At 43.8% G+C, this 12,623-nt stretch overlaps 1 protein-coding gene across 1 annotated transcript in view; it reads right to left on the bottom strand.

Moving 5' to 3' along the window:
- IQCH (IQ motif containing H) overlaps positions 1 to 12,412 on the bottom strand; it is a 144,057-nt gene extending 131,645 nt beyond the window's left edge. The window contains exon 1 of the mRNA XM_056128076.1: positions 12,295 to 12,412. Coding sequence (XP_055984051.1) covers positions 12,295 to 12,412 — 118 coding nt within the window. The remainder of the gene's footprint in view (positions 1 to 12,294) is intronic.
- Between the last annotated feature and the right edge of the window lie 211 nt (positions 12,413 to 12,623).

The raw sequence follows: 12,623 nt of genomic DNA, 5'->3' as shown, positions 1-12,623 counted from the left end.
TTTTCTCTTGCTGCTTTCAGAATTCTATGTCTTTTGCCATTTCAATTACAACTGGTGTGCATCTGTTTATTTTATTTGGAACATTTTTAGCTTTCTGGATCTGGGTTCACTTTAAGAAAAAGAAATTCTGCCACTTGCTCTCCTCTCTTTCTGGAATCCCTATAACACAAATGTTTCTTTTAATGTCATTCTACAAATTTCTTATGTTCTCTTCATTTCAAAAATATTTTCTTTTTTGATCCTTTTTTGTTTCCTCTACTTCAGCCTCAAGCTCACTGATTTGTCCTGACTTAGCAAACCTTCTGTGATATTTAGTTCTACCACTGTATTCTTTAGCTCCATTATTTCTGTTAGATTATGTCATATGTTCTCTCTCTTTACTGAAATGATTTTTAATTGATTCCTTCATTTCTCTAAATTTTACTAAGATTGTTGCCATAAAATCCTCATCAGGAGGTTTAAAAAGTTTGATGTATACTTGGAATTCTTTCCAGAGCTTTGTCTTTTTCTTTTTCTGCAGGTGAATGCCTCTGTTTTTTTTTTTTATTATGCTTGGTACATAATGGAATACTTGGGGCTCAAGCCCAGATTCCAGCATGCTTGGGAGGTGTTCAGGGCCTCATGCAGATGGATTAGAACCAGACTCTTTGAGGAAGTGCTAGTAAGTGTGCACTCAAATTCTTTCTAGAAAGAAACTTGGAGTGGACCCTTTTTTTTAAAAGTGGGCAATTTATTTTTTAAAATTGAATCACAGTGATACACACATCTACAAATTTTTTCATGATTGGATTTCAGTCATATAATGTTGCAACACCCATCCCTTCACCAGTGTACTTTTCCCACCACCAATGGTCCCGGTTTCTTTACCACCTACCCACCTCATCCCAATGCCTGCCACTATGGTAGGCACTTTCTCTCTGTCTCTCTCTGTCTCTGTCTCTGTCTGTCTGTCTCTCTCTGTCTCTGTCTGTCTGTTTCTCTCTCTCTCTCTTGCCCCCTTTCTCTCTTGCTCTTAGGACACTTTTGTCTGTTCCACACTGCACCTGGCCATACAGCTCTAGGGGATGTTGCCGTGCCCATTTAAGAATGGATTCCTGGGGCTGGAGCAATAGCACAGCGGGTAGGGCATTTGCTTTGCACGTGGCCAATCTGGGTTCAATTCCCAGCATCCCATATGGTCTCCCCTGAGCACCGCCAGGGGTAATTCCTAAGTGCAGAGCCAGGAGTAACCTCTGTGCATCGCCAGGTGTGACCCAAAAATAAAAAAAAGTTTTCATATCAATAAAGTTATTAAATGTCAATGTCCTGAACTCACCAATCAAAAGGCACAGAGTGATCAGACAGATCTGGAAACAGAACCTATCCTTCCTTGGGTTGGAGAGATAGTACAATGGATAGGGCATTTGCCTTGCACATGGCTGACCCAGTTCAATTCCTGGCATCGCATTTGATTTTCCAAGCAACACCAGTAGTAATTCCTGAGTATAGAGCCAGAGGGAACCCCCTGACCATCATATGGTATGCCCCTCCCCCCAAAATGGGTTCTTTGTTTAATATAGTCCTGTGGGACCTGTGAATATAAGTAGCATTGGCTATAAAAGCTAGCCAATTTGGGGGCTTATCCCAGGAAAGGAAGCTGTAAAGATGGACACTAGATATAGACATTCTTCTTTAGGTCACTGCTGATAACTTAGCTTTACTGTCACTGTGAGGCTAGAGGAAGGCAGGAACAGAGAGGGTCACTGCCCGCCCTGGGAAATATACCATTAGCAGTATATATCATCTCAGCCTGTGGAGATTTCCTTATACCTGATTAGTTAAGGAGCTGTAGTACAAAGTTATTTGAATTTTATTTCATTTTTATTTATTCAGATGGTCATGTGACTTTTCTTCTCCAGTTTGTTGATATGAAGATTGAATTGATTGGTGTTTAAGTGTTGAAACAGTCTTCCAGTTAAAACAGGTAGGATAAACTGTCCATAATCACGTATGCTTACTTTGCAGGACTGTTAGTTTGCTAGTACTTTTGAGTGTTTTTGCATATATTTTCACTTTTAAAATATTGAGTTTTCTTGTCTTCTAATGTTTTTCTAGACTGGGTGTGATATCAGGGTGATGCTAATGTCATAAAATGATCTGCAAAGTGAGTCCTCCTATCATATTTTCTGGGAAAAACTTGTATTGAGATGTTTGGATTAATTCAACAATGATGTTAGCTGAAACTAGTGCTTTCCTTCTTAAAAGATTTTTATGCATGAATCCAATTTCTTCAGTAGATGTAGAGCTAATTTTTTTAAATAGCCTATTTTTCTTAAATGACCTTGGTGATATCTTTCAAGGACAGTGGCTTGGTCACCAGAGTAGGCAGTGGCTGGGGTTTGTGGCCACATGTACCCAATCACAGCTCTGCAGTAAGGTGATCTTCATAGCTATGGACACATGCATTTGACAGCACCAGTTTGGAGATAGTGAGTCCCTGGTGGTCAGTAAGTACCTCTGGAGTTACCTGCTGCCTGCCACTGCATCTAGGATGGCAGCTCCCACTTGCTCTCTTGGGACTCCTGGCTGTGGCCTGTGGACAGGTATGATTGTTGATGCTGGGTACGAACAACTTCTCATTTCTTTCTGACGGTAAAAGCATAAAATAAGACCATTTTGGCTCCTTTGGCTTGCCCTCCTCTTAGATAGGTGAATAAGTGTGGTGCTCCCACTTTGGGAGATCTTCCTTTGGTTTTAGGCCAGCTGTGACAACAAGCCTGGCTGACAGTCTGGAAGATCTTGCCCGAAGGATGTGTTTGGGAGACTGTTGGGGTAGGACCCTGGCTGTGACCTATGCTGGGAAGAACTAAATCTGCGACACTGCCCGGTGAGGCTTACCCGGAGAATGGACATTCCTGGGCCAGGCCAGATGTGGTCACACCTTTGGATGGGTTTAACAAGTCCCAGGACTTCACGATTCCAGAGTTCCAGTACCAAAGGGAATTCTGTGAGATGTCAGGCATTCAGCATCTCAGCTGGAACCCTGTGGGAGGGGCTGGGCCACCTGGTGGCCTGTTGTGATGGAGTCAAGGCAGTGACCCTTCATGCTGCCTGCTCGTCTCATGCAGGGAGCAGCAGCCTCCTGTGTCAGACTCCACAAGGCCTGCTATGCTCTCAGGCTCATGGATGCTGATATCAAACTGACCTTCTCTAGTCTCTAGTGTTCACCTCCCATCCTAGGTGGGTGACTTTTATTTTTTAATCACCGGGAGATACAGTTATAAAGCTTTCATGTTTGAGTTTCAGTCATACAATGATCGAACACCTATCTCTACACCAGTGAACATCTTCCTCCATCAATGTCCCCAGTATCCTCATACCACCCCTCCCCCTGCCTCTATGGCAGACAATCTCCCCCATATTCTCTTTTGTATTGCTTGTTATGAATAGCATAAGACGTTGTGTGGCCGCAGAGTGGTTGCATGCTCCTGGAATTCTAAAATTTTAAATAATCAAGGTCTGGAGAAATCTCTGCAGTGAGCTGCTTGGTTCAGAGATTCTTTTGTGTGTCTCTGGATCATGGTTGTTAAAGGAGCTTAAATAGAAGTCTGAGGCAGTTTGTGGACGTGACCTCCAGGGTCCCATGAGGATGTGAGGGGTGTGGGGGGGAGCCAGGATGAGAAGGACCATCCCATCCCCTGTCCCTTGATGTCTGGAGTTTGTTGTCACTGAACCGCATGCCTGCACTTCTCATTGGGTTCTGGAAGTTGGCGGCCACCAGGGCTCATAGCTGGCAGATGGAGGGATGTTGGGTGACAACAGCCTGACTTAAAGTCCGGAGGCATCTATGCAGTGAACTGCTCAGTTCCGAAAATCTTTTGTGTGTCCTAGGTGGGTGTTTTCTATCTGATACCCGCATGCCAGTTTGCAGCCCCCTTTTCTCTTCCAGCCCCTGCTCTGGACTCTCTCAACCCAGAGGAAGTGCTCCTTAGCTCTGGATTCGCCACATAGATCTTTGCTTTTCCGAGTCTCCCAGATTGATGGCTGTTTCCTCCAGGGAATTTTAGGGTACTGTGCTTTGTTCAGTTTTTTTTTTCCCTCTTGGCTGTGCACCAACACTGAATTTCTAGAGCTGCCTCCTTTCCTTCCTCATGGGTCTCACCTAGGCAGCTCCTGTGAATTCTGTTGTCTTTTTTTCTTTTTGTTCTGATTAGTCTGGCTAGAATTTGATCAATTTTATTTGTTTTGTTGTTAGTTTTTTGGGGGTCAGGAATGTTTGGGTTTTTTTTTTATTTATTTATTGAATCACTGTGGGAAAGGTTACAAAGCTTTCAGGTTTATGTCTCAGTCATGCAAATATCAAACACATTTCCCTTTACCAATACTTATTTTTTACCATGAAGAACCCCAATAAAACCCCACCCCCCCACCCCTCCCCGTCCCTGTGAGGCAGATGAATTCTAGTTAACACTCTATCTGCTTTGATTAGATTCATTGTTTCAATAAAAGATTCACCACTATTATTTAGAGTTTACCCCCCCCCCCAAATCAGACATGCTGAAAAAGTATTGTGAAGTGATTTGCTTTCTACAGCTGGGTTCAAGAATTAAATGTTGGTTTTGGATTTCTGCTATTTTACCTATTGACCCTGGAAGTATTTCTACTGAAAGTCAGATAGTTAAGAAATTGGTTTCTGTGTTCTGGAGTCGTGGCCGTGCTGGAGAGCTGCTCGCGGGGGGCAACCGGTGGCCTCGGTAGGGCGTGAAGGGCGGAGCGAAACGCCGCCCTTCCCATGAGGTTTTAGTCGCCCCCACTCCCCCGGCTCATACCTGCTGTCCACAAGGCTCCCATGTGGCCGCCATCTTTCTTTCCAGAGGGAGGAGGGCGGAAGGGAGCAACACCCTTTCCCCTCTGGGCAGAAATGATTGCCTGGATTAACGCATAGTCCTTTCACTTTTCTGCTCCAAGCTGCTGGGTTCTGCATTAAGCCCTTGTGCTTCTGGGGCTGTGGCCGTGCTGGAGAGCCGCTCGTGGGGGGCAACTGGTGACCTCGGTAGGGCGTGAAGGACGGACCGGAACGCCCCCCTTCCCATGAGGTTTTAGTCGCCCCCACACTCCCGGCTCATACCTGCTGTCCACAAGGCTCCCACGTGGCCGCCATCTTTCTTTCCAGAGAGGAGAGGGCGAATGGGGCAACACCCTTTCCCCTCCGGCAGACTTGATGGCCTGGATCAACGCATAGTCCGTTCACTTTTCTGCTCTAAGCTGCTGGGTTCTGCATTAAGTCCTTGTGCTTCTGGGGCCGTGGCTGTGCTGGAGGGCCGCTCGTGGGGGGTGACTGGTGACCTCGGTAGGGCGTGAAGGACGGACTGGAATGCCCCCCTTCCCATGAGGTTTTAGTCGCCCCCACACCCCCGGCTCATACCTGCTGTCCACAAGGCTCCCATGTGGCCGCCATCTTTCTTTCCAGAGGGAGGAGGGCGGAAGGGAGCAACACCCTTTCCCCTCTGGGCAGAAATGATTGCCTGGATTAACGCATAGTCCTTTCACTTTTCTGCTCCAAGCTGCTGGGTTCTGCATTAAGCCCTTGTGCTTCTGGGGCTGTGGCCGTGCTGGAGAGCCGCTCGTGGGGGGCAACTGGTGACCCCGGTAGGGCGTGAAGGGCGGACCAGAACGCCCCCCTTCCCATGAGGTTTTAGTCGCCCCCACACCCCCGGCTCATACCTGCTGTCCACAAGGCTCCCATGCGGCCGCCATCCTTCTTTCCAGAGAAGAGAGGGCGAATGGGGCAACACCCTTTCCCCTCCGGCAGACTTGATGACCTGGATTAACGCATAGTCCTTTCACTTTTCTGCTCCAAGCTGCCGGGTTCTGCATTAAGTCCTTGTGCTTCTGGGACTGTGGCCGTGCTGGGGAGCCGCTCGTGGGGGGCAACTGTTGACCTCGGTAGGGCGTGAAGGACGGACCGGAACGCCCCCCTTCTCGTGAGGTTTAGTCGCCCCCCACACCCCCAGCTCATACCTGCTGTCCACAAGGCTCCCATGCGGCCGCCATCCTTCTTTCCAGAGAAGAGAGGGCGAATGGGGCAACACCCTTTCCCCTCTGGGCAGAAATGATGGCCTGGGTTAACTCATCGTCCGTTCACTTTTCTGCTCTAAGCTGCTGGGTTCTGCATTAAGTCCTTGTGTTTCTGGGGGTGTGGCCATGCTCCAAACTTAACTCTGATTTTCAGGGAAAAAGATTGGGTCGTTTACTTCTCATTGATCACTTTGTATATAGAGAGATGTCCCACGGCCGCATAAGCGGCCGCGCGGTTTTGAGAAAAAGTCCTCGTTCCCGCATACTCGAGCTGTGTTTGTAGAAGCTTCTGGTCACCGGGGTTCCATCTGGGGGAGGCGGGATGCGGCACCTACTCCATCTGGAACTTGCCGGTGCTCTCGGCTCTTTTTGGAACCTGTTTTTTCTTTTTTTTTTTTTCCTCCGGGATCCCGCACCCTCCATGTGTTCCTTCTCTTATGCTGAACGCTTCAAAGATGGCGCTGGGGGCGGGCTGTGGGCGTGACTTCCGGAATCAGAGGTTACCTGGGAGGTGTAGTCCGGCAGATTTGAGAAAAAGTCCTCGTTCCCGCATACTCGAGCTGTGTTTGTAGAGGCTTCTGGTCACCGGGGTTCCATCTGGGGGAGGCGGGATGCGGCACCTACTCCATCTGGAACTTGCCGGTGCTCTCGGCTCTTTTTGGAACCTGTTTTTTCTTTTTTTTTTTTCCTCCGGGATCCCGCACCCTCCATGTGTTCCTTCTCTTATGCTGAACGCTTCCAAGTGTTTGGGTTTTTTAAAAGTAAATTTTATTGGCTCACCGTGGGATACAGTTACAAACTTTCATGGTTACGTTTCAGTCATATAATTCTCGAGCACCCATCCCTCCACCAGTGCACATTTTCCATTACCAATATTCCCAGTATCCCTCCCGCGACCCCCACCCCATCCCACTCCCTGCCTCTGTGGTAGGTACATTCCTTCTTATTCTCTCTCTCTCTCTCTCTCTGTCTAATTTTGGGCATTATGATTTGCAATATAAATACTAAGAGACCATCATGTTTAGTCCCTGGTCAACTTTCAGCACATATCTCCCGTACTGGGCGATCCCTCCAACCGTCATTTACTTAGTGGTTTCTTCTCCATCCCAACTGCCTTTTTCCCCTGCATGTGGGACCGGCTTCCAAACTGTGGTGTGATCCTCCTGGCCCTTATCTCTACTGTCCTTAGGTGTTAGTCTCATATTATGCTAGTTTATATTCCCCAAATTAGTGGACTCATTTGTGCTTGGTTTTTAAGGCCACACTTGGAGGTGCTGAAGGACTATCCCTGGCTCTGTGCTCAGGAGTGATCCCCAGAGGTGCTCAGAGGAACTTGTTTGCTGCCAGAATTGAACCAGAATGGCAGCTGCCACATACCGATCTCCTGTGCTGTCTCTCAGCTTACACAGGTCTCAGCCTTACAGACATTTCCATAATGTTTCCTTTTCCCCATAATATTTTCCATTAACTTGAGTTTTTTCATCTCCATTATTTCCATTCATGTGCTTGCTCTGGATACATTTTTCTTTCCCTCTTATAGTTTTTAAAGGTGGGAGCTTAGCTAATTAAGATTTTTTTTTTAAAAATATGCTCATTTAATGTTCTGAATTTCTTCTGAGTACTACTTTAGGAAGTTTGGATGTGTGGTAGTCCACACTTTCATCCACTTGAAAATATTTTTTCAGTATCTGACATCCTCACTGAGTCTTGAGATTATTTAGAAATGTGTGGTTTAATTCATAAACATTTAGGAGATTTTAATTTGATTCTTGGGCTGGAGCGATAGCACAGCAGGTAAGGCATTTGCCTTGTACATGGTTGACCCGGGTTCAATTCCTCTGCCCCTGTCGGAGAGCCCGACAAGCTCCCCGTAACATACTTGATATGCCAAAAACAATAACAACAAGTCTCACAATTTGTTGTGAGATGTCACTGGTGCCCGCTCGAGCAAATCAATCAACAATGGGAGGACAGTGCTACAGTGCTAATTTGATTCTTATATTAGTTCTAAACTTTTTATGATTTTTCAACTGATTAAAGTCTGATTTATGGTACAGACTATGGATTATTTAGTGACTGATCTTGCTGCACTTAAAATGAATATGTTCTGCCACTAAATGAAACACAATAGGTTGGGGCTTTTTGGTTTGGTTTGGTTTGGTTTGGTTTGGTTTGGTTTGGTTTGGGGCCATACCCAGTAATGCTCAGGGGTTACTTCGGGATCTGCACTCAGGAATTACTCCCGGTGGTGGTTCTCAGGGGACCATATGGGACGCTGGCAATTGAACCTAAGTCGACTGCCAGAGCAAACACCCTATTTGCTCTACTATCTCTCCTTCCCCTGCCATTGTGTTTAATATTCTATAAATGTATTAACATTGCTTGATAGTTCAAGTTTTCTGTATTGTTAGTGGAGTTTTGTTTACTAGTTTTTTCAACTATTGAAAGAAAATATAAATTTCTCTATACTTTAAATTTTATTAAGTTTTGCTTCATGTATTTTGAATCTCTGTTGTTAGGTGTATACCCACATAGGGTTATTTATTATCTTGATTAATTGGCCATTTTATCACTGACATTCATTTTAGTCCTTACTAATAGACCTTGTTTGTTTATATTGATAGACCTAATCCTGTTTTCTTTGACTATTTTTTTTGGCATGGTGTACTTTCTCTTTTTTATTAATTTTTAATTTACATTTAAATTTTTACTGAGTTTTATTTGATATATAACATTAATAGGTCTCAGGAATATACAATGATTTTATATTCATATATATTGTAAAATTATCACCACAGTAGAACTAGTTAATATCCATCATCAGACATAGTTATACATTTTTTTCTTGTGATGAAAAGTTGGCATCTTAATTAGCTATAGTTTCTATACTATGCATTACAATTACCATGACTTGATTTATAACTGGACTTTTGACTTTTTCACCCATTTATACACCCCCTGGCACTCACTTGTGGTAACCCTCAATAAATCCTTTATATATTTATTAATTAATTTTATTTTTTGATTCTTATATAAGTGAAGTTGCATAGTATTTGTCTTTCTCCAACAAGTTACACTTTTAATTCATCCTTCACTTCTGCTTTTCCCATGCTTTACTTTTATATTTCAAAATAAACTTTCAGGGGCTGAATCAATAGTACAATGGGTAGGGTGTTTACCTTGCATGTAGCAGGCCTGGGTCTGATCCCAGGTACCCCATAAGATCACCAAAGTTCTGCCAAGGGTGACCCTTGAGTGCAGAACTAGGCATAAACCCTGAGCACAGCCGGGTGTGGCCCTCTCAAAAAACCCAAACCAATAAATAAATAAAAATCATCTGTCAGGGTCAGAGAGATAGTACAGCAGGCAGGGCTCTTGCCTTGCTTGTAGCCAACATGTTTCAATCCCTGACACCCCATAGGGTTCCCAAAGCCCCATCAGGAGTGATCCATAAGCACAGAGCCAGGAGTAAGCCCTGAGCATCTCTGGGTAGGGCACCCAAACCAAATAATAATAATAATAATAATAATAATAATAATAAACATAATAAACTTTCAATGTTGCAATAAGTTTTCACAGAAAAGTTAAGTGTATGCAGTTTCCCCTTTTGTTAACATCTTTACCATGATACATTTGTTGGAATTCCTGATTTCATTTGGGATTCACTAATTTTTACATCAATCTCCTTAGACTGTTAGGGTCTGTATTTTTATTTTGTATCATATTATATTTTGCATCATATTGTATTTTGTCTTCGTGATTTCTTGGACTCCTCTAGTCTGGGACAATTTTTCAGCTTTTTCTTATTTTTCATGACATAGGTGGTTTTGGCAAGTAGCCGTCAGGTGCTTTGTAAAATCTCCTTGATTTGGGTTTATTCTCAAGGAATTGGATGTCTGGTTCCAAAGTGCTTACCTGATGGTTCTGCATCCCAGACAATCGGAGGAAGGGATGGTGGGAGGAAGGAAGGAAGGAAGGAAGGAAGGAAGGAAGGAAGGGAGGGAGGGAGGGAGGGAGGGAGGGAGGGAGGGAGGGAGGGATCCTGGGAAATGTTATCATCAGCTAAACTTGACTTGCACCGACCCACAACTCTTACTGAATGAGTATTGAAGACAACTCATCATCCCCACCCTAATCACCCTCACATGTTGTCTCTTTACCCCTCTATCCCCATCTTTCTCCAAATCCCTTTCCTTTGGCCATCCAGTCGCACTATAATTTTTGCTCAGTGGTTCTCAGGCAGGACCTTTGTACCTCTTCTGTCCTCTCAGAAATGTTTTTCCCTGGGTCTTCTCTTGACCGGATCCTCCTCATGGTTTGGATGCCAACTCAAGCTTTCTGCATTTTTCTAACAGGCATTCCCTGATACTTCCCTCACATGTCAGGAAACCACCTCTTCATCACTCTCTGGCCGATGTTGTTTTCTCTTATTTCTAGCACACAGCACTCAAGTTCTCATTTACATACCTGCTTGTTATCTGTATTTCCTACTAGATTGTAAGCACCTTGAGAGCAGAGAAGTCAACTGACTTAATCTCTTTGGATTCCCAGCACCTAATCTGACCTCAAATAAACAACAGGTTCAACAGATATTTGTTGAACAGGTGACCTAATTTAGTCCAAACCCCATTGTTATATAACTAGGAAAACTGAAGATCAGAGAAAGTAAACGATTTGCCTGAGACTCTGCCACTTTTGGGTTTGTGAATACAATCTCGTGTTTGTCTCAGTCGGCTCATTTCATCCAGATTCCTCTTCAGAATCTTCTTTCATTATCTTCTACCTAAATTCCTGAAGCACTAGACTTTAACAGCTACTTGGTTTTTATTTTCTGCTATGTTGTATATACCTATTTAAAAAATCTTCTTGTTTTCCTACAGTGCAAGTATTTGAAAGTGGGCATAATTTGTTTATTATTCTTTGCTTTGGTGCCCTCCCTCCCTCCCTCCCTCCTTCCTTCCTTCCCTCCTTCCCCTCTCCCTTTCCCCTTTAGTGCTCAGGACTTTTTCTTTTCTCTTTTCTTCTTTTCGTCTTTCCCTCCTCCCGTCCTTCCCTCCTTCCATCCCTCCGTTCCTCCCCCTCCCTGAAAGAGTTGTGGCAACCTGCACTGAGTAGTTCTCTAGGCACCATTTCCCCAGCAGCATGTTATTACTCCGTGTCTCTGCTTTACATTTTCATACTTCTCACAAAACTCCGTTGTTACTCTACCTTTTATGGTGATTTGCATTATGATCTCTGATGTTGCTATTGTGACTGTTTTGGGTTACTGTAACTTGCCCATAGAAGACCACAAATTTAATAATCCATGAGTGTCATGTGTGCTCTCCACACATGATTGACTCCAACTTTGAAAGAACTACTGCCACTGTAAAACACTATTAGGCAATATTAAATGCTGTAGAGAAATCTTTCATGTAAGGAAGAGTCCACGGAAGTGACAAACTTACATTTTGTGGCAGTATTTTAAGAAACTGCTGCTGCTACCCACCTCGACAAACATTAACCCAGTCACTCAGGAACCATCAACATTAAGGCAGTCATACTAGCAAAGAGATTACGACTCTTCGGAGAGATAATGTTAATTAATTATTTTTTTAGCAATAAAGTATTTTAAAATTAAGATATACACACCTTTGAAAAACATAACGCTATTTTATACATGGGCTGGCGCGATAGCACAGCAGGTAGAGCATTTGCCTTGCATGTGGCCAACCCAAGTTCTATTCCTCTGCCCCTCTCGGAGAGTCTGGCAAGCTACCAAGTATCTCGCCTGCACGGCAAAGCCTGGCAAGCTACCCATGACGTATTCAATATGCCAAACACAGTAACAACAAGTCTCACAATGGAGACATTTCTGGACCCACTCAAGCAAATCGATGAACAATGGGAGGACAGTGCAGTGCAGTGCAGTGCAGTCATTTTATACATATTAGGCCCTAGTATAATGTATATGCACTGGGAAACCAAACAATCGTGTGACTCACTTTATCTTGATGTTTGCTTTACTCAATTTGGACTGAACTGCAGTAGCTGTGTCCCTTCAGCACGTGGAGAACACAGACCCTCAATAAATATTTTATAGGCTAAAGTTGTTTTATTCAGTAAAGCAAAGCTAAGAATCAGTACAGATTTTTTATCTCACTATTGAGTATCAGAGTTGAATTGCCCTAAATATTCATTCAAAGGTAGTTATTTCTATATATCTTCCTTATGAGCAGATAGGAAGGACTTCCTTACCAATAGTTGGATTCCTGTGTGCCTCAATAAAGTCGTGCAGAGGAGCTGGCCTGGGCATTATGGGTGGGTTCTGGAAGGTAATCCTTGCTGTTGGGGGAATCAATCCTCGTTCGATCATACTCAAAACCCCTAGAAAGAAAAATTAGAAGAATGTAAATTTAATTTCCAGTGTTTTCATAAAATCTGGACTCTATAAATTTCCCAACTACAATGTTTTCTATTCATCATCTTATTAGTCATCTAGTACCTTAATCCTTTGCATGAAAAAAATCTAATTTATATTCATTTAAGTTTCACAACCCAAGAGGGGGGATAGCTTTTCCAATAGT

The sequence above is a fragment of the Sorex fumeus genome, unplaced genomic scaffold, assembly GCF_029834395.1.
Source record: "Sorex fumeus unplaced genomic scaffold, SorFum_2.1 ptg000063l, whole genome shotgun sequence".
Taxonomy (NCBI): Eukaryota; Metazoa; Chordata; class Mammalia; order Eulipotyphla; family Soricidae; genus Sorex; species Sorex fumeus.
The sequence above is the reverse complement of the archived record's forward strand: the minus strand, read 5'-3'. Positions and strand labels throughout refer to the sequence as shown.